The sequence below is a fragment of the Podarcis vaucheri genome (assembly GCF_965113315.1).
Source record: "Podarcis vaucheri genome assembly, chromosome: 7".
Taxonomy (NCBI): Eukaryota; Metazoa; Chordata; class Lepidosauria; order Squamata; family Lacertidae; genus Podarcis; species Podarcis vaucheri.
In genome coordinates, this window is record NC_138765.1 from 50,397,091 (window position 1) to 50,422,241 (window position 25,151).

Genomic DNA, 25,151 nt, shown 5'->3' on the forward strand with positions numbered 1-25,151 from the left:
GTACAGGGAGAGGATACACAAATAAACTGGAGGAGAGTCAGCAGCCTTAGGCTGTTTCATCCTAACTTAAGCTGAGCATTGCCAACAGGTAGGCCAATGAATCAGTGTTATCTGGCCCACCTTTAATCAAGGTGGATTGTTTTTTTAAAAAAGTAGTAGTAATATTCATACAAATAAAAAAAAGAATAGGTTTGAAAAAGCTGGATATATTTCCATTCTACATCCACATTGGACTTTCTGTACAATGCTCCTGGTTATGCCTGAATACAGAAGCTTGTTCATTATGAAGGAAAAGGCTGCAGCTCAGTTGTGATGCACTTGAATGCAGGAGGTTCCTGAAGAAGATTGGAAAGCCAATCAGTGAAGACAATACAGAGCAAGTTGGAACAAGGGTCTGACTTTGTGTGAGGCACCTTCAATGCTCCTATGAAGGTTTTACCATGTTAAGGGTCACCAGCGCTATCAGAGGACTTGACCGCCCATGCTGGATTTGGAGAGTGTGAGAAAATATACTTTTAGGCCACAACTGGAGAAGACAGGACCCTTTGAGAATACAGAAGCTGGTCAACCTGATTAAAGCTACGGTAAGGGTGTTATTTGATAGCCAGAATTTGCAGTTTGTCATCTCATCAAAGATGGTTGAACAAAGGGGTGTTGTGGGAGAAACACTTTGTGTACTTTAGTGCCATAATAATAAATCTGTTAGTTTTTTAAGGTGCCTTAGTATATTTGTTGTTTTTGCTGCTACAGAGGAAGAAGGTGACCTCCCCAGAATTCCTTGTTCCTGTAAGACAGCTGCTCTTCCAGGATAACCACCTGGGACAAAATTGTAGAACCTCAGTAGTGTGAGGAAGCTCCAGGGCAGGCACATGCTAGCCAAGAATGTTAAAAGCTTGCAAGCTCCTGTGGTTCAGGAATGGGAAAGCCTGTGGCCCTCCAAAGGTACTTGCATTCCAGTTTCCAACCTGCTCTGGCCAGGACAGCCAGTGGTTTGGGATGATGGCAGCTGTAGTCCAGCAGGAACTGGAAGGCCACACCTTCTTCAGTTAACACCTCATCATTTTGGGATGAGGAGTTTTCTAATTTTGCCCCTTTGCATTGCAAGCCTCCAATCAGTTTTCGCTATAAAACTTAATATTACTTTGTCCCCACTTCTCATACAGATCGGAATCCCAACATGCTGGGGTTCTGCTTATGCCCACTTTAACTTTTGGCAGCCTGCACTGAGTTCCCTAGTAACCTGTCCCATCCTCACTCACCCGTCATCATCTGAATCTTCTGTATCAGAAGCATTGAGGAAGCTGAAACTCTCCAGAGCATGCTCTACCGTCAGGCTGGTGCTGGAGGCCCGGCTCAGGCACACACCCTGCTTTTGCTGTGGGGTGAGGGGAAAGAAAACAAGTATCACTTTGTCCACTCTGGCAGCTGTTTCCTATGTCTGCCAGCAAAACACTCTGGGCCATGAGAGCAAGCCCTGATCACCGGTGCTTCTGTGGTTGCAGCCGCTGTAGCTTCGAGAAGTGAGAAACTCTGAACAATTTCTAAGGGGAAAGTTGTAGGGAGGGGACATCTTCTAATCTCATAAGTATAAAAGCATAAGAATAATGTCAAAAGCAATATTCGGGCAATAGCTTTTATCAGGACAACCAAAATGTCACAAAACTTGTGTGCAAGCTTTTAAGTTCTCCAGAACTCTTTTTATCAGGCTGGATGGTAAACAAAGCTGGCTGGCCCAGGGGTGGGGGACAAAGGGAGGGGGAACTTGGCTGAGAGTGAAGCCAGGGAATCTCCATCTGATCTGTCTCAAGATGGAATGTGGAAGGAGGTGGCAGACATTCAGACTCATTTTCCTCAGGTGCCATGCAGCTTTCAGGTTGCCCTTAAGGATGCTGGGAAGAAGGAACATACCATATTTTTTTTGCTTCTATATGTAAGGCAGAATTTGGCTTCTATGTGTATCTGTTTGTGGGCTGAGTGTTGGATTCTGTTAGTCAGGATGCACCTTGGCAAGAGGGAGGATGAAAAAGGAAGGGACCCCAGACTCTAAATGTGCTTCAAAAACTGTTGTTACATTTCCGGGGGGGGGGGGTGTTCTTGTTTTATTGTACTGTATTGTAGCTCTGCTTTATATTACATTGAATTGGATTATATTACCTTGTAGTTTCTCAGTTTTCTTTTTGTTATATACACATATTGCTATTTTGTTAACTGCTTATGTGCATCTGCAACAAGGTGGGAACACTAGAAAGAATTTACAGTGGTCAGGGAGCGAGGCTTCAGGGGTCCAACAAATTATTCTTTTGTTCTTCCCTATGGTTGGCACAAATTATGCAAACAACAACAAGCAAATATGCACAAAGTGAGGTTTGTTTGCACAATTCACACAAGTTCCAGAATTCAGCAAAGTTTGGTTAAAACATTTTATTTCAGCTCTAAATATACAGATCCAGGGATGCTGTCCTTCCCCCAGCCATGGTCTTCTTTACCCCCTCTCACTCACCAAGAGAATCTCCTCTAGGTGCTTGAGCTCCTGCTCCAAGGTCTGCAGCTCAGGGAACTGGCCTCGGTAGTCATCTAGAGCAGAGGCCAGTGAGTTGATGGCCTCCTCCAGCCCACAGTCCACAGGCTTGGGCTTTGGTGGCTCCAAGAGTCCCACTGGCTGAAGCTCCTTTGGGACCGGCAGGCTCAATGAAAGCTTGGGCTGTTCAACCTCTGGGGCTTGGGAGGCTGTGTCCTCACTCCCTTCTACAGTGGGAGTGGCCCCATCAGGCTCAATCTCCTGTTCTCCAGCCTCTATGATCTGAGTGTCCAGCACTGAGCCTGCACTTTGGGGCAAGGAGTTCGTTTCCAGCGGAGGCAGGTCCCTGGGACTGGAGTCTCTGGGGACAGTGCACTCCTTGTCCTCTGCCACTGGCAGGTCCACACTAGCCTCGCTGATCTGGCTAAGAGTCCGAGCATAGGGCACATGTCCGTTAGCCACAGCCACCTCCTCGCGAACGGCTGGTGGCTCTTTGTCCTCGGGTTGCGTGAAGGCAATTTCTATGGCAGGCGGAGTTGCCTGTACTGCAGGTTGCACAATAGGCCTGGGCAGTGTATGGCGTGCACTTCCAGACAGCTGTGGGCTAGAGGAATCGTCCGAAGACTCTGAAGAGATGGACCAGGCTGCCCCGTTCTCAAGCTCCTCCTGCTGCCGCAACATGTTCTGGAAAGAATGCAGCATAGATGAGACACGAGGGATGCATTGAGCATAGTGCATGTGTGCAAGCATGGAAACATCTGTCACCGCCTACACCCCCAGCATAACGCCATCACTTCCTTCCACACACCCCACTCCTTTACTCTTCAGGCTCACTGAAGCTTCCTTATTTGTGCCCCTTGACCCCCATGATAAGCTCCATTGTTACACCAGGCTGCAACTGAGCCCCCACTCTCTTCACTTGGCCAGCAACAGACACTTGGGAGATTGTGCCCTTTGGGTGGAAAGATGCTGGAGATCAGAGAGACTGCAACTTTGGTAGGAGCAGGAAGCGCAAAATGTTGGTCATCATTTTGCGGCTCGGCTCCCCACTGGAGAAGACAGCTTGCCCAGGATGCGTGATGCTGCATCTCTTCCAGACAAAAGCAAGTCTCTGCTTCAAGTCTCAACAGTCTTGGAGACAAGACTCCAGGGCAGCAGCCCAGCTACTTGTGGGCAGTTAAATCAACCTCCCTTGAAAGTGGGGTTGGATCCAGAACTGGCCAGGAGGGCCATCATTCCTAGCTGCCCTGTTCTTGGTTCGCTGTGACAACTCAAGGTGCCCTCGACAAGATGGCAAGGCTCCTGAGAAGCATTTCAGCCCCTAACCATTCTCTAACAGGCTGCTTGGAGGGATATTGGCTTCCAGCCCTCCAGCCCAACCCTTTCTATTCAAAGCCCTTTGTGCTTCTTTACATAGCTTCTACCACTCCTCCATACATCCACCACCCATGGATAAGGGCAGGGATTGCAGCCAAGATGAGACACACGAGTGATTTGTTTGTTTGCCAGGTCCCAGCACTGAGCCACATGTCACAAATCACATGAGAAATTATATGCCAATTCTCTGCTAATCTTTGTGGCAGACAAGGAGGAAATCACTGTTTACTTCAGTTAGCACCCCAGACGAAGGAATGTTGCACAATTCCCTGAAGGTTACATTTCCTTCTTTCTTGAGATACCTGCTCCAGTTTGGAAATACCACAAATTACACAGAGGAACATGGGAAGCCACCTCATGCTGAGTCAGACCACTAGTCCATCTGACTCGGTATTGTCTACACTAACTGGTAGCATCTTGCCAGGGATAAGGGACATTCCCAGCTGTACCTGGAGCTGCAAGGAATTGAACCTGGTACATTCTATGGGCAAAGCATCTGAATTACTACTGAGCTACAGCCTGTACGTACGTACACACACACACACACACACACACACACACACACACACACCAGCTTGGGAGGCCTAGAGCAGGGAGGGGAAACCTGTCATCCTCCACATGTTCAACTCCCATTATAATTTACCATTTGCAATGCTGGCTGGGGATGATGAGAGTTGGAGTTCATCATCATCAACTGGAAGGTCAAAGGTTCCTCAAGTCCTGGCCTACAGGGAGGCAGCTCTTCCTCAGCCACCAAATCCACCAGAAGGCAGCCATATGATGAATATGGGCAGCACATAGAAGGCTGGTATATTACAGAAGGCAAACTGGTGTGAGGAAGAAATCTAGTACTACAAAAAGCAGGAGACAAAAGCCTGTATGATCCACACCCTGCCTTCAGGGGCAGCAGCAAGTAAGCACACGATTGCCACAAAACACCACAATCTGGGAAGACAGGGGAAGTCCACTGCTCACTACTGCAAAGCGGCAGAGGGACGGGCAAGATTCTGCAGTCAATCCACTTGCCTTATTCACAGCTCTGATTCAGGCCTTGAAATAGGAACCACAGACTAGCATACGGGAGACAGAGCACAGCTACGTCTACATCAGGTGACTAGGCTAAGCTACAGGGCCAGCACTTACACAGCCCCGAGGTGCCCTTGTGCCGAGCTGCACTGAGGAGACGTCGCTGCATGAGCAGCTCCGCGGCAGCCTCTCTAGGAAAGTCTCCCGGAAGATGTCCAACAAGGCCCACCTGTGCTTGTGGGGAGCCTCCCGTGGCAGGCTCTTAAGCGGAGAAAGAGGCAACGGTCAGCACCAAGGGCTCAGCTCCATTACAACATGAGACTCACTTGCCTTACAGACAATCTCTCTGGCAATCAGGGCCACTCTGCTTCCCATAACTGATCAATCTGCCAGTGTGGGGGTACTGGTTAGAGTCTCAGACTGGGACCTGAAAGACCTGGGTTCCAATCCCCGCCCAACCATGATGCTCGCTGGGTGACCTTGGGCAGATCACTGCATCTCAGCCTAACTTGCCTCACAGGGTTCTTGTGGGGATTAAATGAGGAGGGAGAGAATGATGCACACCACCTTGAGAGCTCCTTGGAGGAAATGCTGGGATATACCGGTAAATGCATTTAAAAAATAAATAATAACCTGACATTTCCCCTATCAACCAGATGTTGTCCTCTCCTTTCCTGCACTAATTTCCTCAACTTCTTCAGCTCAAGACAGAGGCCTGGTTCAGATGCTAAAGTCTTGACTTGATAAACTATGGTTTCTTGGACTGAGAACAAGTGTTGACCCCTCCACTTCTCCCACATGCCTTAATGCAATATGTTCAAAGTAGGACTTGCTCTGAAGATCTCTCCAGCTCATATAGCACTGTGGCTAAAAGTTTGAGCTGTGATCCAGGAGGCTGCTGATTTTTAGCCACATCTCAGCCACAAACTCAGTTGGTGGGACTTAGGAAAGCTACAGTTCTCCCAACTAGGACCAGGAGTGTGGGTTCTGATTCCCTTCCGGGTTTTTCCCCCTTTGCACTCACATAAAAAGCCTGTTCGCGCATAGATGGTGTGTCAGGTGGGCTCTGGTTGTACGTGGAAAATCTCTTGTTGACTGTAGATGTCTTTGTCACAGTGCTAGCAGATGATGGTTGGTCCTCTTTGTCAAAGGGGCTGGTGAAAAGAAAGCAGAATGCTCAGAGAGAAAAATGAACCACCCCTCCTGTACACTGATGTAAGAAGAGAAAGGGAGGGTCACACATTATGAAATCCTCTTGGGGAGTCACAATTCAGAGCAGCCTTCCAGAAGTTTTGGACCACAGATCGCGTTGGTCCCAGTCAGCACGCTATACTTGCCATGGGCTGTTGGGAGTTGTAGTTCAAAACACCCGGAGGGCACTAAGCTGGGGAAGGAGGATCTATAGTACCATGGTCCCAGTTCCCTCACTTATCAGGCCCCTTCCCTTCAGGTTCTGTAAGATCACAACCTTCCTCACCCAAGAGCATTTCTCACACAGCTCCACAACAGAGAAACTCAATAAGCCTCAAGAGAATAACTCACTTCCAATTAACCTCCAGGCTCAGCTTGATGGTGCCCAGGTCATTGATATCTACTGCCACGACCTGGGGCAGTGCTGCAAACAGGTCCTTGGTTTCACAAGAGACGTTCCCCACCACCACATGACTGGCCAAGCTCTTCAGCTCTGTTACCTGGGAGGAGAAGGAAGAGTTGAGGCCCAGTAAGCCTAGGAAATGAATTGTCTTTCCTGTGACAGGGGCCAGCTGCCCAGAGTGGCACCAGATACCTTGATGGACAGGAACTCTGTAATGAGGGGCAGGAAGATCATCTCCTCACTGTCCCACACTTGCTTGCTGTTTGCCTCAATGCGGCCCCGCAGCTTCCACCGCTGGCGCCCGTATCTCATGAAGATCTGCCACAAAGAATAAGAGAGTTCAGATCAACTGGATGGATGTGAAACAAGGTGTGCACCCTATTAGAGCTGGACAAGAGCTATTGCAATCAGTGCTGGGGAACCAGATTCCCTTCGAACAAGCTGTTCGGTCAACTCCAGTTCATCTAGTTTCCAGGACCCAAGCCCCTCCCTCTCCACATGTTCTGAGCCCATCTCTAACTCACAAACCTCATATTGGTCTCCAGCACAGAGCCTAGCAAAGCCAGCCAATCCTGCAAGAGGAAAAAAGTGTCAATGCTTCTGTCATGACCCCACAATTTTGCTGATCCACATAAATGACAAGAGGTGTGGGACAGGGTGCAGATACATGTTTAGGAGGTAAACTTGCAGTTGGAATTTCATATATGGGATCTGGAGTAAAACATCCGCCGGCAAGAAAAAGGGTTAACCCTCCCACCCACTCAGGGTTATGCCCTCCCAAAGCTGCTTTTCAAGTTACAAAATGGCTACCAGACATCCCTTTGTATATGACATATTGTTTGCCCTTCTGTACCTTTCATCTTGATGTGGAACTCTCCCAACTGACTCTCTAGTTCACTCTCCAACAGACACATATTCTGGAAGGGGGAGAAACCAAACAACCACCCATTAATGCCGCCAACACAAAGCCTGGTCCCCATTCCACCATTTCCTTCCTCCTCCCTCAGTACCAGGCCATCTTGACTCACCTCTGTGTACTCTTTGTAGCCCTTGCTAGCTTCAGCCAAGCTCTCGCGTGCCTCCTTGCTGCCAGGTGAACCAGCTGTGTAGGCCTTGACCATGTTGTGGGCTCCATCCCGAAGCCGCCGTTGGATGCAGTAGGCCTCGTAAAGCTCATCTATCTGTTAGGAAGTAAACCACAGAGCTAGGATGATGGGCTGTAGGGGATGCTTGGCAGAAAGTTTGGTTGCCACAAACCCAGATCAGCGGAAGCATTCAATAGGGTCTCAAATTTCAGTGGCACCCTGTGCGAACCCAAAATTTGGTGTGTGTCCCCACCCACTTCCCGTCTTCCATTCAACATCAAAGTTGTATCCACCCCTGAGGCTCTGCGCCCAGTGTGACCAAACCAGCCACGCTTCCCTAAGTCCTCCTCTGCTCCCACCATAAAGCAAAGGTGGGAAATCTGTGCCATTCCCACCATTACTGGACTCCCATCAGGCCCAGCTAGCATGAGTAAAGGTCAGGAATGATGGGAGCTGGTACCCAGCAAAACCTAGAAGGCCACAGTTTCCCCACTGCAGACATGAAGTGCTCTATGGAACACAACAGACTCCTTTGCTTGGAACGTCAGTCCCCCTACATAGCTATCTGCCTCACAGCGAGACTATACAAAATGAGCAAATATATACAAACATACTTAAACTGCATAATATTCAAAGGTAACAGAGTTCAGCTTTTCTCAGTGCAGAAATTCTGTTTTACAAGCTGAGAAGCAGCTGGTACCTTGCTAGCGTGAAACTCCAGACGGCGTAGAAACCGCTCAATCGACTTGACTTGCTGTGAGACAATAAAAGGAAATCCCATTAGACAGGAATTGGAAATCCGACTGACTAAGTAGTGAAGCTCCCAGAAATTCTCTACGTTCCCAGCTTGCCCAAGAAAGGATTGGGGTCTTTCCATTTGCAAAAGATAGTAGTATTGGTGCTTAGAGGTTAAACCGATTCCTTTGCTGATCTGTTTTAGAGCAACAAGTTCCTGATATGTATCTTCATTGGCAAAAGAACAATATTTAAAGCTAAGCAGATATAGCCTAGCTCAGGTTAATCACTGGGCAACTGGCCAGGGTCCTTCCATCTGGCTGCTGTTCTATGGGCAAGAGGAAGTCATTCAGGGTTGAAAGGCAGGGGTAGGAGAAACTGGCAAAGTTGCTTTCTTTTAGGCACCAAGCAAAAAGCTGGTTGGTTTGCTCCCACTTTCAATGCTTCCCTCCTACTTTTAACAGAAAGCACATCTTAAAAACATGCAACTCCTTTTCTTTTTTAAAATCCATCAGATTAGAGGCCATCACTACATCATATCAGATATGCCCATGAAAAGAGAAGTCCAGGTCAGCAGACTGTAAATAAAAGGGAGGCCTGGAAGTGCTCAGTTTCCTCTCTCATTTTTTAACTCAAAATTTCGGAACCACACATCTGCCCTCCTCAGCCTGCCCAAATGCAGCATCCTTTCACCAGGCAAAGCTGACCCCCAAAGAGAAAGCTCATTTCCTGTGCTTTTTGTTGCTTGGGGCAGAGTGCAGGATGCATGTAAGTTGTAACGAGGACTAGCCCCATGGCTGTTTCCCTCCCAGTCACCACATTTAGCAAATATACTGGTTTCCTTGATGTCAAGCACTGGGAAGAAAAGAGATTAGAAACTAACTTTGAAACTTCATCATTTTAATGTTATCATTATTATTTTGAGATTTCATTATCTATTTAAAGGATAAATTAGTTACCCTTTTTTGTTATGTCTCTAGCAAAGGAATCCATTTTTATTTATTTTTTATTTTTGCCTTCAGTTCCTCAAGGAAACTTCTTGGAAAAGAGCAGCTTCAGCCAGGGCATGCCTGAGTTAAAACTGAAAAAACTGCCCCCTTGATTTCTTTATGTTCTCCTGGCCCCACAACCAGAAGTTACTGATGCAGCTAACACAGAGACTAACCTCAGGCTGGAGATAGGCAAATAGTTTTTATAAGAGAGTTGCAACTGGCTCAAGAGAGATTTCGCAAGGTATTTACCTAATGGTATTTCTTTTATTCACTTCATGTCTCACCAAACAGGTTTTGCATGTTTTTGAAACAATGCAAAGTCTTGCAAGAACTGTTTATCAGATGCAAAAGAGCAGGATAGGGTGTTTACATCCACTCTTTTGTTGACATCCTACTCTTTTGATATGAAAGTAGCAATACCTGTCTTGGAACCACTTTCCACCCCTCTCCAAGGTGGGGAAATTATCATCTGCTCCACTATAAACCAAAAGCAACCTCAAAGGCTGCCAGTCTGAGCAAAGGAAGGGCCAGCAGGGTGCAGGAGAAACTGCTTGACTCGTTAGTCTATAGCCATTGTATAGCCCCAAGCTTCTTCCTCCACCCACAGTATATCTTCCCCTGCATGTGAGAAAGCAGCTGAAGAGATCAGAAATGCAGGATTAAGCAGTCCTTCCTTCCCCTCTTCTGCTTTTGATTATGACTTCCGAGGCAGCTTTTAAAGAGAAACACAGTGAAAAGAGATGCAGAACTCCTGCGTCACATCTAGTTTGGCTCTTAAGGCAGTTGGCCAAACAAAGGATTCAGGAAGTGACATCTGAAGGAAAGCAGCAGAAGCAGCAGGAGAGAAGCATCACTGAAGTCAAGTAACTTGACTTTCTGTGCTAGCAAAGGCAGGGATAAGAGATGCAACCCAAGGCCCAGAAGCTTCAATGTCTTGCATCCAAGAGATACAGAACTCAATGGGTTGACAAGCCCTCCCCCACCCGCAATCCAAGGCAAGCACAATTTCCTTTGCAGCATGCCTTACCTTATCAAGATCGTACAGAAAGCCCTAGAGGAGAAAACAAGGAGAAGGTGAAGGTTAGGCAGAGGTCAGAAAAAAATGATTGCTGAATACACAGCCCTGCTGGATTAGACCAAAGGCCTACTTAGTTCAACATCCAGTTTCCCACAGTGGCCAGCCAGATGCCTATGGTAATACCACAAGCAGAACATGAATGCAGCAGCCTTCTCCCGCTTACGATCACCAACAAGTTGTATTCAGTAGCACACTGCATCCCATATTGGGAGATAAAATCCATTCATCACAGATTAGTTGCTACTGTTATCCTTCTCCCCGATGAAGTTGTCGAACACCATTTTCAAGTTGGTGGCCAGCACCAACTGTTCCCAAAAAGCATGTACTGTATATGTGTCCCAAAAACTATCGTCTGCCCCATAGCTCTAGGGAAGCATCCTCAGGATCAGAACTGCTGAGAGCCTACAAACATAGCAGAAGCCAATGCTGAGAGGGCAAAGGCTCCAAAACAAACAGTATCAGAAGGCTCCTTCACCTCCCTGACCTGTCACAGTCTCTCTACTATTGCCAGTCCTGCATTTTGGGGAGAATGAAGTGCATACACTGAGGGCAGGAATGCTTTTAGTTGGCACCAACCCTCCACTCACCAATCGGGAATTCCTCTTGGACTCGCGGATTTGGGTGCTCAGCTTCTCCAGCTCCAGCTGGTGCACTTCCAGATAAGCACTGTTAGGGGAGAAATGGGGTAAGCAGAAGCAGGAGGACTCTTCCCCTTTAAGTAAAGAGATATGGGGAGACAGCATCCCGGCCACTCTTTCAAACGTCTACAGGATGTTATCCTTGGCAGCAAGGACCCAAACAGAATCCTTGCTTCCAGATTCCCAGGAGGCTGTGCCCAGTTCAGCTGTGTCCAGCAGAGCTTTCGGTTCACCAGCTTCACTGAGAAGGCTACTGGTATAAACTAAGGTTTAAGCAAACATACTGTGCTACTTGCCTGCATGTACCCTCGCCGTCTCAAACATACTTTGTGGAGAGTTGGTGGGGAGAGGGAATATGCAGGCACGTAGTGAATTGTTGTGTGGGAAGAAATATTATACAGTGGTACCTCAGGTTACATACGCTTCAGGTTACATACGCTTCAGGTTACAGACTCTGCTAACCCAGAAATAGTACCTCGGGTTAAGAACTTTGCTTCAGGATGAGAACAGAAATCGTGCTCTGGCAGCGCGGCAGCAGCAGGAAGCCCCATTAGCTAAAGTGGCGCTTCAGATTAAGAACGGTTTCAGGTTAAGAACGGACCTCCGGAATGAATTAAGTACTTAACTCGAGGTACCACTGTACTGTATTGTGTATAGAGGGGAGGCAGGGCAAAGAAATATCCCACCCTCCACAGGCCAGTTTTGACAGGTGGGAGGGGCCTGAGAAAGTTGGTTGGGGCTGATGGGAGTTGTAGTCCAAAACATCTGGAGGACACTGGGCTGGCAAAGGCTGGGGCATACACATGTTAGTTATGGTTATGGTTAGTGTTTGTTAAGATCACTGGGCAGCTGGCACCCCACCCCTTTGAGATCTGGGTTCTATCTACCACTGTTGGGTTTGTACTGCTAGTGAGTTTGCATTCCAACACTCATTCTAGGGAGCCTCAAACATCAACATGTGATAGAAAGATGGCATTAAACAATTTTCAATGAAACAGGCACCTCCACCCCAAGCCATAGGTTAAGAGAGCGGGACTTCTGGCAGCAGCATCACTCACGTCAGTCCCTTCTTCAGTGCTTCGTACACTTCGTCGAGTCGCTCCGGCTGGGGCACCTTGGGTGGAGGGGATTTGTGGGACATTGAAAACATCCTACTGACCCTGGAGCCAGACTTCCTGGAGACCGTTGGGGTGCTGAAGGCAGGAAAATTCCTTAAAATATAAAAATAAAAATCCTCAAGCAAAGCATGACGTCGTGGAGCCGGGCTGACTCTTAAAACAATGGAGTGAGTGTACCCATGTGGGGGGGAGAGCTTTGACTCACAGTGCAGAGCACCTCTCACAAAAATACATGCACTCAGGAGGAAGCTTTGCACACTACTGCTGCTGCTTAGAGCGAATGCTGAAAGCACAGAAAATGCTAAAAAACCAACCCACAGTAAAGATCATTTTCCCACGCTTTATTACCCTGAAAGTGGGTCATTCGGACTCCATGAACCGGATCCCCTATTGTAATATGGACTACCAGGAACAAAAGGGGAGGGGAGAACCACAGAGCACTAGCAACTCTGCACAGTGCCATTTGGAAGTGTACTTCTAAACCCTTTAAAGTATATGTCCAGCAGGGAACAGCATGCAGCACTTCACAAATGCTATCCTAAGGAAGATGCTCCTTACTCAAAGAGTAGTGCACATGCCTGAGTATTGTCACAACTCAGATCAGACTGTTTTGGTATAGCCACTCAAGTATTCCGTGTATCCTAGTATAGGGGTAAGGTACTTGATCTGTCCAGTGGGCCAGATCCTTATTTACCCTAGCCTTGCAGGCCAAATCTGATAGGTGAGCAGGGTGCCCCAACTGTCCAATCATCAGGACTTCAAAACAGTTACACAGGGCTAGCAAATTCTCTGAAGTGCCACTGATTGGGAGGGTTGATCAGCTGATGGGCAACAACTCCAAGTCTACTTTTTGCAGGTATCACCTGCATGATGGAGTTCTGCATGGGGAAGTTGGTTGCACAACTGATCCAGCCACAATTCTACTTGCCCCATAACTAACATGACATATGTTGTCAGATGTGGGGAAGGAGGTGATGGTTTGAGAGAAATAGTGCATGCCAAATTGGAACCTGTGCCAGGACAAATTTGGCCCACAGGCTAAAGACTCCCCATCCTGCCCTAGTGCAGTGTTTCCCAACCTGTTTTGGGCAAAGGCACACTTGTTTCATGAAAAAAATCTCGAGGCACACCACCATTACAGCCCTGTGACGTCAGTGCGCAGCGTCACGCCGGGAGGGACATGAATTGCTAGCAAATTCTATAATCACCTCCTTGAGGGCTGGCTCATCTTCTCCGAAGGCAGAACCCCATTAATTAACAGCACAGACTCACACCATAGCCAAGACGAGGGGGGAAAACCTCAGTCATGCACAGTCATGCACATGTGGGGGCTAAATGAGGACGAAGACCGGGCAGAGAGCAGGGTTCAAATCACCCCACCTGGCCAGGACAATCCCTGGGTGCTCCCTTGGGCCACTCGCCTGACCCACCTCGCAGGGCTGTTGTTGCGAGGATAACACGGGGAGAACCACGCGCGCCCCCGGGAGCTCCTTGGAGGAGAAAGCGGGCGATGAATGCAATGCACGAAATATATGAGAGGCGACCAGGTTTTGCAGGTGAGGGGCCCCCGCCAGCCTCCGCTTCCAACACCCGGCGCAACGACGCCGAAGTTTCCCCCCGGGCTCGGCTGCTCCCCCCGGCTCCCCTTCGCCCTCCCGGCTCTGTCTGCCGCCCACTGGGGACCCCCCTCACCTGCCAAGTCCGGAGCGCCGGTGGAAGTTGCATGCATGCATGCATGCAGGGCGCCGCGTTGCCATTGCATTGCACTGCACTTCATGCAACGCCTGCACGCATGCATTGCCTTGCACGCACGCCAAGGGGTCTCCCCGCGGTCCGATGCGTCCCCTCCAGCGCGGATGCAGCATTGCAAAAATAAAACCCCCCCGACGCAGCCCTACCTGGGGGGCAGCCTCCGCCTCCACGGGGATCCCCGGGCTCCATCCTGCCGCCCGATCTCCGCGGGGGCGCAGGCAGGCTGCGCGGGGTCTGCACGGAAGAGCCCCTGCCCGCCCGGCCGCCGCGCTCATTCCATGGCCGGGAGAAGAGCGCTTCAAACAAAACGCCCGGCCCGCCAGGCCACGCTGGGAAACGTAGTTCGCGCACCCCGCGCGGGCGCGGAGCCCAAGGGCGAGGGGACTACGGATCCCGGCAGCCCCCGCGCCGGGGACGGAGGGGGAGAGGCCGGGTGCAGGGATGGAGGGACGGGTGGGCGAGCGAGTGAGTGAGTGGCAGCCGCCAAGCCTTGGCCGAGAGCCAGGAAGGGCCTCCCCGGAGGAGGAGGAGGAGGAGGAGGGAGGCGCAGAGCGGGAGGGAGGGAGGGAACCCCAGGGGTCATCTAGTGACGGCGCCCCAATCGAAAATTTGACTTTTTTAAAAAAAAAATCTTTCGAATTTTTTAATTTTTCCCGCGGCACACCAGGCAACATCTCGGGGCACACTAGTGTGCCGCGGAACAGTGGTTGGGAAACACTGCCCTAGTGTATAACTGAAGAATCACAATGAACTCTTGACTCTTGAATTTAATTCCCTCTTCTTTTCTCTTCCAGCTAAAATGAAACCCTGTTTTCTCTCAAACATGTGCTAAATTAGATTCTAAGCAACACTGACTAGTTTAATGGGCATGGCTGTTACTGTTAAATTTATCCCTGCACCCCCTAGATTATTTTATTCAGGCTCCAAATTCTTGCTGCCAGATTAATATCCCATGCTATTTTGGGAGTTACTGGTCAATCTTTTATTGCTACAACAGGAGCAAGGAACCCTTAGCCACCCATATGTTGCTGGACTACAGCTTCCATCATTCCTGACCACTGACCATTCTGGCCGGGGCTGATGGGATCTGGAGTCCATAAACAACCAGACAGCCACAAGTTCCCCATTCTTGTGCTGCAGGAATAGTCCCAAGTCTAGAAATTGTACATCTTGCTGGGAGATGTGTGAAATGGAGGACTGGAACTAGGAAAGATGCCTTGCTGTTAGGAAGCCTTAGACAGCTGACCATGACAGCATGTCTTCTGCAGTAACAAATAACGAGTAGGGGTCGGAGCGAAACAATATAAACTGAAAGCATTTGCAGATGACTTGGTTTTAACATTACAGGAGCCAGAACCTAGTACAAAAAGAGTTTTGGAATTGATTCAGAAATTTGGTCGGGTGGCGGGTTTTAAGCTGAACAAACAAAAAACTAAGGTGTTAGGGAAAAACCTGACGGTTATTGAAACAGAGGAGTTTCAGAAAGAAACAGAACTAAACATTGTTAAAAAAGTGAAATACCTGGGGGTCAATCTGTCTTCTAAGAATTTGAATCTATTTAAAGATAACTATGAAAAATGTTGGTCAGAAGTTAAAAAAGACTTAGAAATTTGGTCAAGATTGAAATTATCCTTGTCAGGCCGAATCGCAGCTATAAAAATGAACGTTTTGCCAAAAATGTTGTTTTTGTTCCAGGCCTTGCAGATTGTGGACAGAGTGGATTGTTTTGGAAAGTGGCAGAAGGACATTTCTAAATTTGTCTGGCAGGGCAAAAAGCCCCGAATAAAGTTTAAAATATTAACTGATGCAAAGGAGAGAGGGGGGTTTGCCCTGCCGGACTTAAGGTTATACTACGAAGCTGCGGCCTTCTGCTGGATGAAAGATTGGATTTTATTGGAAAACACTGATGTCCTAGATCTGGAAGGCTTCAACAATTCGCTAGGTTGGCATGCGTATTTGTGGTATGACAAGGGGAAAACACATGGAATGTTCAAAAACCATATTGTCAGGAAAGCAATATACATGGTCTGGAAAAAATACAAAGACTTATTGGAAAGTAAAACTCCGAGGTGGATTTCACCAATAGAGGCCAAAGCTCGGAAAACATCCAATATGGAGGCATATTGGCCGAAATATTGGGAAATAATAGAGAATATTGGAGGTAATTGGAGATTGCAGAGCTTTGAAAAACTAAAAGATAAGGTGCAAAATTGGCTACACTATGCCCAAATTAATGAGGTTTTCAAGCTAGATAAAAAAATAGGATTCCAGGTGGAAAAATCGAAACTTGAGACAGAGCTGTTAGAACCAAAGACCAAGGTAATATCGAGAATGTACAACTTGCTGCTTAAATGGAACACTCAGGATGAGACAGTTAAATCAGCCATGATAAAATGGGCTCAAGACATTGGTTATAACATCATGTCAGAAGACTGGGAAAAGTTATGGACCACCGGTATGAAGTTCACGGCATGTAATGCCTTGAAAGAAAATATTATGAAAATGGTGTACAGGTGGTACATGACCCCAGTCAAACTTGCTAAGATATACCATTTGTCTGACAATAAATGTTGGAAATGCAAGGAGGCTGAAGGGACATTTTTCCACCTCTGGTGGACGTGCCCAAGATTGAAGGCCTTTTGGGAAATGATCTATAATGAGTTAAAGAAGGTGTTTAAGTACACCTTTCCCAAGAAACCAGAGGCCTTTCTTCTGGGCATTGTCGGCCAGAAGGTGTTAAAAAAGGACAGAACTTTCTTTATGTACGCTACAACTGCAGCAAGAATCCTTATCGCCAAATACTGGAAGACCCAAGATTTGCCCACACTGGAGGAGTGGCAGACGCAACTGATGAACTATATGGAACTGGCTGAGATGACTGCAAGAATCCGGGACTTGGGAGAAGAGGCAATGGAGGAGGACTGGAAAAAATTTAAAGACTATTTGCAAAAGTATTATAAGTTGTATGAAACATAAGATGACGTATGATTCAGAACGCTAGCCCCAGCAACGAAATTTAATTATTTATGAAATTGTTAATATTTGTGAAAGAACCAAAGTTTAAATGGGTTAAAATGATATCAGGTTATATTTTTAGAGTAAATGGAGAACAAGAGATTTAAACTTAAATTGCAATTGAAAATATAAAGAAATATATGAAATAAGGGTATAATTTGCTGATGACTTTATTATCAAGAATGCATTATCCGGGGGATGTGGGGAAGTCCAATGGAAATTTGAAAAAAAGTTATTGAAATGGAATCCTTTGTTTTCTTTTCTTATCTTTTCTTTTGTTCTGTTTTTTCTTCTGTTTTATTTGTAATTTGGAAAAATGCAATAAAATTATTATAAAAAAAAATAAAAAAAAAATAAAATGTGCAGCCTTCCCCCCTCAAAAAAAAAAAAAAAAAAAAAAACAAATAACGAGTAGGGAAGTACATGCTTATCACGTTCATGACATTTTTGCTCCTGACAGAGGAAAGAAGGAAGAATGGACAAGTGTTGATAACAAAGGAACATAGGAAGCTGACGTAGCAGGTCAGACCGTAAGTCTGTTTAATCTGGTACTGTCAACCCTCATCTATGGCAGCTCTCCACAGTCTAGGCAAAAGCCTTCTACCTCACCTGCTATTTTATCCCTCCAACTGGGGATGGCAGGGATTGAACCTGGGATGTTCTGCATGCAAAGCAGATGGGGCAATAGTAAAGAATCCCAGATACAGTAGGTTGTGGGTGAAAAGCCCAGTAAACCTGGACATAAGCAGCAGCATGCTAGCAGCTGAAGACCAGCACTCATTAAGAAGTTCAGAGACGACCAACAAAACAAAACCAGAACCCCAGAACAGGACAAACACGGCTAGTTGGAATTGGGGTGTGAAAGAGAGCCAAGCAGAATGGCCGAGGATTGGTTCTTAGCCCAACAGCTTCATGATCCAGCATTGGCTTTTGTACTAATTTTGCCTATGGCACTTAAAGGCTTACACCAGCCCGACTGGTACTCTTGAAAGACTTGGAGGCAGGTGAGATGAACAGAGCAGGAGACTGAAGCCAACTGGGAGGCACTGGTACTGTACAACATGAAGTAATATTATCTTTCAACCAACCCAATAAGCCTCTAATGTGGTAGTCCTACCTAGATCTCTGTTTTTCATGGAAATAACTTGCTACCTTACTTCTATAAGTACTAGGAAGCCTGTAGCTTCTTTTCAAAGGCTTAGGTTTTTCCATGATCCTTCACAAGCAACAGTACGGTACTTTGTAGACTCCACTCCCTTCAAGGGTAAGAAACACAAAATGACTCCAACAGCTGGAATTCTGATATCAGCTCTAAACTTTCAAAACACAGCAACTGACAGAAATGAGGATTCCAAATGTCAACAGTCTCTGGGTTGAGATGGCAACCGTCGCTAAGCCAACAGGTATTGCTTCTTCACAGATGTTCCAAGCTCACCAGCAGAAACGTGAAATGTTATATCTGGAGCAATTCCATGCTGCAAAAATGTTTGCTGATTTGAAATACTAATTTTCAGAATTGTTCTACACATTGGGGAAGTGATTAAAGAAATCTGATGTTATGGATTTTGACACTCCTGCGCCTTCTGCCCCACCCTGGCCTAAACCTAAATGTTCTAGCACTGCCCATGGGCAATAAGGGCACTGAGTATGGTGGGCTGATGGCACTTGTTTGCAGGTCCACCTTCCCTCTGTTTAATTACTGCAGAAACAGGAGCATTCACCATCAAATGGAACTTCTGTTGCATCTAGCCTGGCTCATTTTGGTCAGTACTTCAAGAATCCAGCCTCACGTATTCAAGTTCGCCAAGGAAAAAATTATCCACTTGCCAAATGTTCCTACAGAAAGAAATAAAGGGCCTTCTAACATGTGGTCTCTGTGTCTATGTTACGGACTGGCTTGTTAGTCAGATTGCATTCTACTCCTTCCTCCCACGAGGGATTCTGCTCCCACTCTAAACCAGTGGTAATGAAACACAGAACTGTCTTAGGAGTGCATTCACTAGATAAACAAGTTGTTTTCAAGCATTCTTAAAATGGGGCAAGCATATCAACACCTCATCACCCCACCCAACAGGCTGAAAGGTGACTATCTACAGAGACAAGCATCTTCTATCTGGTGAGGTTCCTTGCGCATTTCGGTGCCATACCCAGCTTTCAGAAAATGCCACCTTTTCACATGCTAAGAAGCACTCTCCACACAGACAGCAGATACGGCCACAGATTGACTGTATGGTGAAAGAAACTATACTTCTGAAAAGCTTGGGATTCCCAAAACCCTGGTGATACCTCCCTCTTAGTGTGGGGATGCACAGCCTCAACATCAGAAATGGCTCATATGCACAGCTTGTAACTACTAGAAGCTGCGCATTCAATGTAGTGGGCCCCAGCCTGTGGAACTTTCTTTCAGCTGGGATGGGACATACAACCTTCTTGCTGAATCTCCAGGGCATGACTAAAACTTTCCTGTTCCAGCAGGTATTTTAAGGTAGTGTTCAGTTTTATAATCAGTTTTTATAGTCCTATTCTCTGTGGATTTTTTTTAATGTACACTACTTAGAAATTCAAATAATTAAGTGGTATGTGGATGTCTTAAATAAACAAACAAACAACATAGGGGTGCTTCCTGAAGCATCTCTGGAGCAAAGGCAGTAAGCGAATACACCTGCTACTGCGAAGTAAGAAGCCAGCCACTGTTCTTGCTGAAGTAATATCCTATGTTATGAACAAAGCTGTGTGCATTTCAGCTTTGTTATTTTAAAGTAAGTATTTCATGTCCTGATGGGAATGAAGCTTAAGAACATGTGGTCAGTAGCAGTACCTCAGGAGATTTGAGGGGAGGCTGAGCAAGACATCCAGTTGCCAGGGGATTGGATCATTTTGCATGTTCTAGCCCTTCCCCTATAACTAGCTGAAACAATATGCATTATGCACAGTAAATTAAAATGTATGTACAGCAGCATGACTCTCAGTCCTGGGTGGGATGGGAAGGCAATTAGCCATTTAGGCATCACACACCACCATTCACCTTGTTCTCTGCATGCTCCAACTCCCATTTCCACCAAGGAAGCTTCTTCTGGGCTTACCTGAAAGATTTGTCCTGAGTGGAGTTGACGCCAGCGAACGATTGGCTCCTATTGATCCTGACCACCAGGCTGCGCCGCTGGGGCCGCACTGAGAGTGACATCGTCGAGCTCCACCTGGAGGGACGCCCTGCGGAGAGAACAGAAGAACATGGCATCAATGACAAAGTGGGGGAGCAAAAGGAACCATGTCAGGGAGCAATGTACAGGGAGAGGAGAGGGAGGAGGGAATCAAAGCTGCAGGAGGTGGAATGATGGTGGGAAAAGCGCTTTTTAAATGTAACCAAAACAACCACTGAGTCATAAGTTTATAAAAAGCGACACCCCTAATTACAATGATACACAAAAACAATAGACTTAGCTGAGCTACAACATCTCAGAAAATGAAGAGAAGGATCAAAGTTATGATCCAGTATGGGAGGCTCATAACCCAGCTGCCTTGCAAAGGGCTCCTATGTAGCTCATTCCTCAACCTCCATTTGCTAAAACACAACCTGGAATATCAAACACACAAATCTGTCTTGTACCAAGTCAGACACATAGTTATGATTTTATTATGACAGGCAATGGCTAAGGCCTGATATCTACTGCATTCCTTTAAACTGGAGCTGCTGGCAAACTCTTACTCTTCCACCAAGTATAGCAACAGCAGATTAGTACAGTGGAGGGTGATGTACTGGGAGGTCAGTCCACTGTTTTTGGAAGCAGTAGGGCCTTGCCTATACCACTTCTCCACTCACAACAGCTGCCGAGTCAATTGACACCCCCACACCCTCCCCCCAAGTCAGGGCTGAAGAACCTACAGGCCTCTAGATGTTGCTGGACAATTCGCATCATCACTGACCATGTTGTCTGGGGTTGATGGGAGCTGGAGTCCAACAACGTGTGAAGGGCCACAGGTTCCCCATCCCTGCCCCAAGTGCTATCCCACTCGATGAATCTACCATGGGAATAAACAGACAAGACTGCCTTCCCTCTGTTCTAGATCCTTCAGACCAGGTCTTATTTTCGAGAGGAGGCATTGTCCCATATCAAACACAAGAGTAGAGGGCAAAAGTCAAGGTGTTGCCCTATTGTCCAAGTGCTGGAAGCAACAGTCTCTCCAGAATTGGCTGTCTAAGTGTCCTTCCTTCACGATCACTTGCTTGCTGTTTACAGGAGAACTAATACAGTTGTACAAAAGGGCCATGCTTAAGGCAGAGGTGAGGAAACTCTGGCCTGTGGGCCAAATATGGCCTCTTAGGCTTGTCAAGCCCCACAGTGGAATGCCCTATGCCCTTGAGTGCTTTTATCTGGCTGGGATGTGTACTTGAACTGTGATAATACCTCTGGCTTGCCTGGATTCTGGATGGAGATGTGTTTCATGTGTTTGGGGCTGAATATGTAGAAACCTCTGGCTTTTTTGTAGCTGAAATGCAACTTGCTGTACAAAGGTAAGAGTCACATCCTTTGTTCCACCAACTTTCCCCACCAGCATGTGGCCCCCAGAAGTTCACCCATGGTGGAATGTGGCCCTCAGGCTAAACAAAGTTCCTCACTTCCGAGAGGAAACCCATCTCTTGTTGCAACTGTTCACCTTAGGGATTCTAAGTGGAGCTTTGTAAATCAATTACAAATGTTACCAGCCTACCTATTCACATATGTTAATCATTTGTGGCTTAGTGAAAGAGTCTGAAAGGCAAAAAAAAAAGAAGGGGGAAAAAAGGCAGGGGAGGGAATACACAGAACTGCCCCACACTCCAGCTGGCTATTTTCTGTACACAACAGCCTTTAGAAATCCCCAATCAACCTTGTTTCCTGCACATTTATTTAAATATTTATAAACCACATTCTTAGCCAAAGGTGGCACCCCAAATTATGCCAAATTCCAGAGGGTGAGCTGTGCGAGCTGCAGAAAACACACAGTCTTGTCGCACCTTGAATGACTGGCATATTTATATAAACCAAGACCTGCCAAGATCAGAGAGCCCACAATATCCAATTTCATAGCTTGTTGAGGACAAGAGGCAATGGTCCCTTGTCTCCTGACCCTCAGGGAACTATTTCTAGTGTCTGGAATGAAACTAAACAGAATGCTTTGGAATGTCATTTGCTTAGGTAGGAGTGGCTCAGGTTTAAGACCATTAACTCAGATTTTCAAGAATTTACCAATAGGAGGGGGAGACCTGAGGATAGAGCTATGTATTAGGACCTGGAGAAGTTCAAATCTCAACCCAGGCTTGGATCTCATAGAACACCACCGCCATTAGAGAGTAAAAACATACACATGTACTTCTATGTAGCAGGCACCCACCCACACTTACTTCCTTTGGAAAAGAGCTGCAATATAATAAAAGGGGACTGGAGTACCATTGGACTGAAATTCAGAGTTGCGTCCCTAGCCAGTTTGACTTGCAAATTTCCAATTCTTCTCCATCCACTGATTTTTAGCATGTTGTTGTGCTGTTTTCTATAGACTAGAAATATAAATCTTCGTTGACTTTTGATTTCTTCTAGGGAGAATTATTAAAATGTTCTTGCTAGGAGCAAGAAACTATCATGGCCTGAGATGAGGGCACCAATTCACCTTGTCCAGTGATTCTTAGGCAAACTGGCCACAGCCCTAATGGCTTTTAGGTTGAGCAACAAAAATGTTTATTTTCCACTTGGCTCTTGCCTTTATTGAGATTGAAGGTTTTGATTCATTCTTCCTACTTTTTAAATGTCATGTTTAACATTCAGTTTTAATTCTGTTATTGTTTAAACCAGTATTTTCTTTTCTTGCACACTGCTAGGGGGTGTGTGTGCTAGGGCTGAAAACTGGTATAAAAGTGTTTTTTATAAATAAAGTATACATTTATCACAACACATTTCTCTGGGGACCAAAGTGGGCCTGGTTCTCCTCAGACCATTTTTTTGCTCTCAATTCTCATGGCGCATTGTGCAGATCTATGGCAAGGGTGGGGAAAACTTTTCAGCCTGAGGACTACGTTCCCTTATAAGCAGCCTTACAGAAACCACATGCCAATGGTGGGCAGGGACAGAGGCAGAGGTGGTAGGGCCAATGAATGTTAACTTTTACCTTTGTACAGTAAGCTAGTTTCCACACACACTGACGCACAGTTCTCTATCATCCGTCCAGGCAAGCAGGAGTCATTAGGTTTCCCACCCCTGATCTGTGCCTTTGACACAGCTGCCCTCCAGCCCTGGCAGGCATCACCCTCCACATCACAAGGGAGGGACTACAGTGATACCTAAGGTTAAGAACTTAATTCGTTCTGGAGGTCCGTTCTTAACCTGAAACTGTTCTTAACCACTTTAGCTAATGGGGCTTCCCGCTGCCACTGCATAATTTCTGTTCTCATCCTGAAGCAAAGTTCTTAACCCGAGGTACTATTTCTGGGTTAGCGGAGTCTGTAACCTGAAGTGTCTGTAACCCGAGGTACCACTGTACTTATACCTTACAGCAGAGCTTTCAAAACTGTGTCGGCTGCAGTGTGTAGGGGTGTTGTGCGAACGCTCCCCGCGCTCTTCCCAGGGCTGCAAAGAGGTTAGTTTAACCTCTGGTTTGCTAGTAAAACTGAATTACTGTGTTGCAAAATGATGCATGTCTAAAAAGTGTGTCACCAACATGAAAAGTTTGGAAAGCTCTGCCCTACAGAGTCTGCCAGGCAGTCTCTCAGTTCACACTGTCAAGCTCTTCTAGGCCCAAAGGATCTCAGAAGAACTCGGTGCCCTTCGGATGCTAGCTGCTTGACCAAGCGATTGCCACCAACTTGCAGGCAGAGTCAAGGAGTCGTCAGGGCCTAAACACAAGCCTCTGGCTTTGGGATCTCCTTCTAAAGAGGCCAAGACTAGCACCAGCATTGTACTCTTTTCAGTGCTAGATTAATATATTTTTTTAACTGTTCAGTCTTTAAAAATTTTACAGTATGGTTTTAGGTGGCTGAATACTTCTTTGGTTACAACCTCTGTTGTTTTATTATACTGCTCTGATTTTTATTGTTTATTTTTAATATTGTAGTGATATTTGCAGTTTTTATGTAAATTTTTATGGAATCCATGTCTGGGTGAAGCTGCAGTTTAGACATAATGAATGAATGAATGAATGAATGTCCTTTACACAGAAAGGGATGAATCAACCATTGAGGCCTGTCTCAACACAAGAGGAGCACATGTCAAGCTCCAGCCCAAGAAACATCTCCTTTCCCTTACACGGTTTGACAGGAGACAACTTGGACCTGTCAACACAGGCAGTAGTATGAGATGGTATAGCTGACTGTACCAATTTAGAATCAAGATGGAGTATATTACACTCCCCAAATAAAAACCCACCCTTCAAAGAGAGGTGAGGAGGAACCTAGCACAGCAAGAAGAAAAGATTCTTGCCCTATCAGCAAGCTGTTATACAGGCAGCGACCATTTTGTGTGGGGGTTCCGTTCCTAGCACCCATGCATGCATAAGCCTGCCCTGTTACTCCCTGTTCTTCAGGATGAGAACAGAAATTGCGCAGCAGCAGCAGCGGGAGGCCCCATCAGCTAAAGTGGTACCCCAGGTTAAGAACGGACCTCCAGAACGAATTAAGTTCTTAACCCGAGGTACCACATTTCTATCCCAACCATCACACAAGGTTGAATATATGCTATGTGTTTGCATCTTCTCATTTTGTGCTCACAACAGACTGGTGAGGTAAGTAAGCAGAGATTTTGACTCAGTCAGCCAGTAAGCTTCATGGATGATTTCAGCCCAGGTCTACCCAGTCCAACGGTGTACGCAATGCAACCGCAGTCCTTCAAACCCACATCTCAGATATGTCCTTAACAACCTCTCTCTTGAGGACAAATGTGAAGGAATCACAGCTGCTCATGATTTCCTCAGAGCACCCTTTCCAACATGGGTTGGAACATTAAGAGCTGAAGCTTACACTAAAAGTCTGAGACATGACATGGCAGGAGAAGGAAGAGGCCAAACCTTATCTGGGGGAAGGTAATGAGTGTGCTGTTTGCTCGAATTGGACAGCTGTCAGAGAAAACATTCCCACCACCCCTAAAGACAGATCCTCTCACTCTGTGCAGAGAACTCAGACCCAAAGAAGTTGAAGTTCAGTTTGTGAGAAGGAAGCAGCCAACCGTCTCCAACTGCTGCACTTAAACATTCTTCCTC

At 46.5% G+C, this 25,151-nt stretch overlaps 1 protein-coding gene across 11 annotated transcripts in view; it reads right to left on the reverse strand.

The window, feature by feature from the left end:
- Positions 1–25,151, reverse strand: part of RIPOR1 (RHO family interacting cell polarization regulator 1) — a 110,649-nt gene that overhangs the window by 9,784 nt on the left and 75,714 nt on the right. For 9 of the 11 annotated variants that reach the window (XM_082229292.1, XM_082229297.1, XM_082229296.1 and 6 more), the window contains exons 2-14: positions 20,012–20,138; positions 12,102–12,254; positions 10,993–11,071; positions 10,355–10,378; positions 8,301–8,354; positions 7,544–7,696; positions 7,369–7,432; positions 7,044–7,087; positions 6,708–6,833; positions 6,464–6,612; positions 5,946–6,075; positions 2,501–3,202; positions 1,260–1,375 (exon numbers count right to left, since the gene is read on the reverse strand). In XM_082229292.1, coding sequence (XP_082085418.1) covers positions 1,260–1,375; positions 2,501–3,202; positions 5,946–6,075; positions 6,464–6,612; positions 6,708–6,833; positions 7,044–7,087; positions 7,369–7,432; positions 7,544–7,696; positions 8,301–8,354; positions 10,355–10,378; positions 10,993–11,071; positions 12,102–12,254; positions 20,012–20,138 — 1,921 coding nt within the window. Of the gene's footprint in view, positions 1–1,259; positions 1,376–2,500; positions 3,203–5,945; positions 6,076–6,463; positions 6,613–6,707; positions 6,834–7,043; positions 7,088–7,368; positions 7,433–7,543; positions 7,697–8,300; positions 8,355–10,354; positions 10,379–10,992; positions 11,072–12,101; positions 12,255–18,045; positions 18,198–20,011; positions 20,139–25,151 lie in introns of those variants that run through there. The other 2 variants (XM_082229291.1, XM_082229290.1) reach the window with 2 other exon arrangements.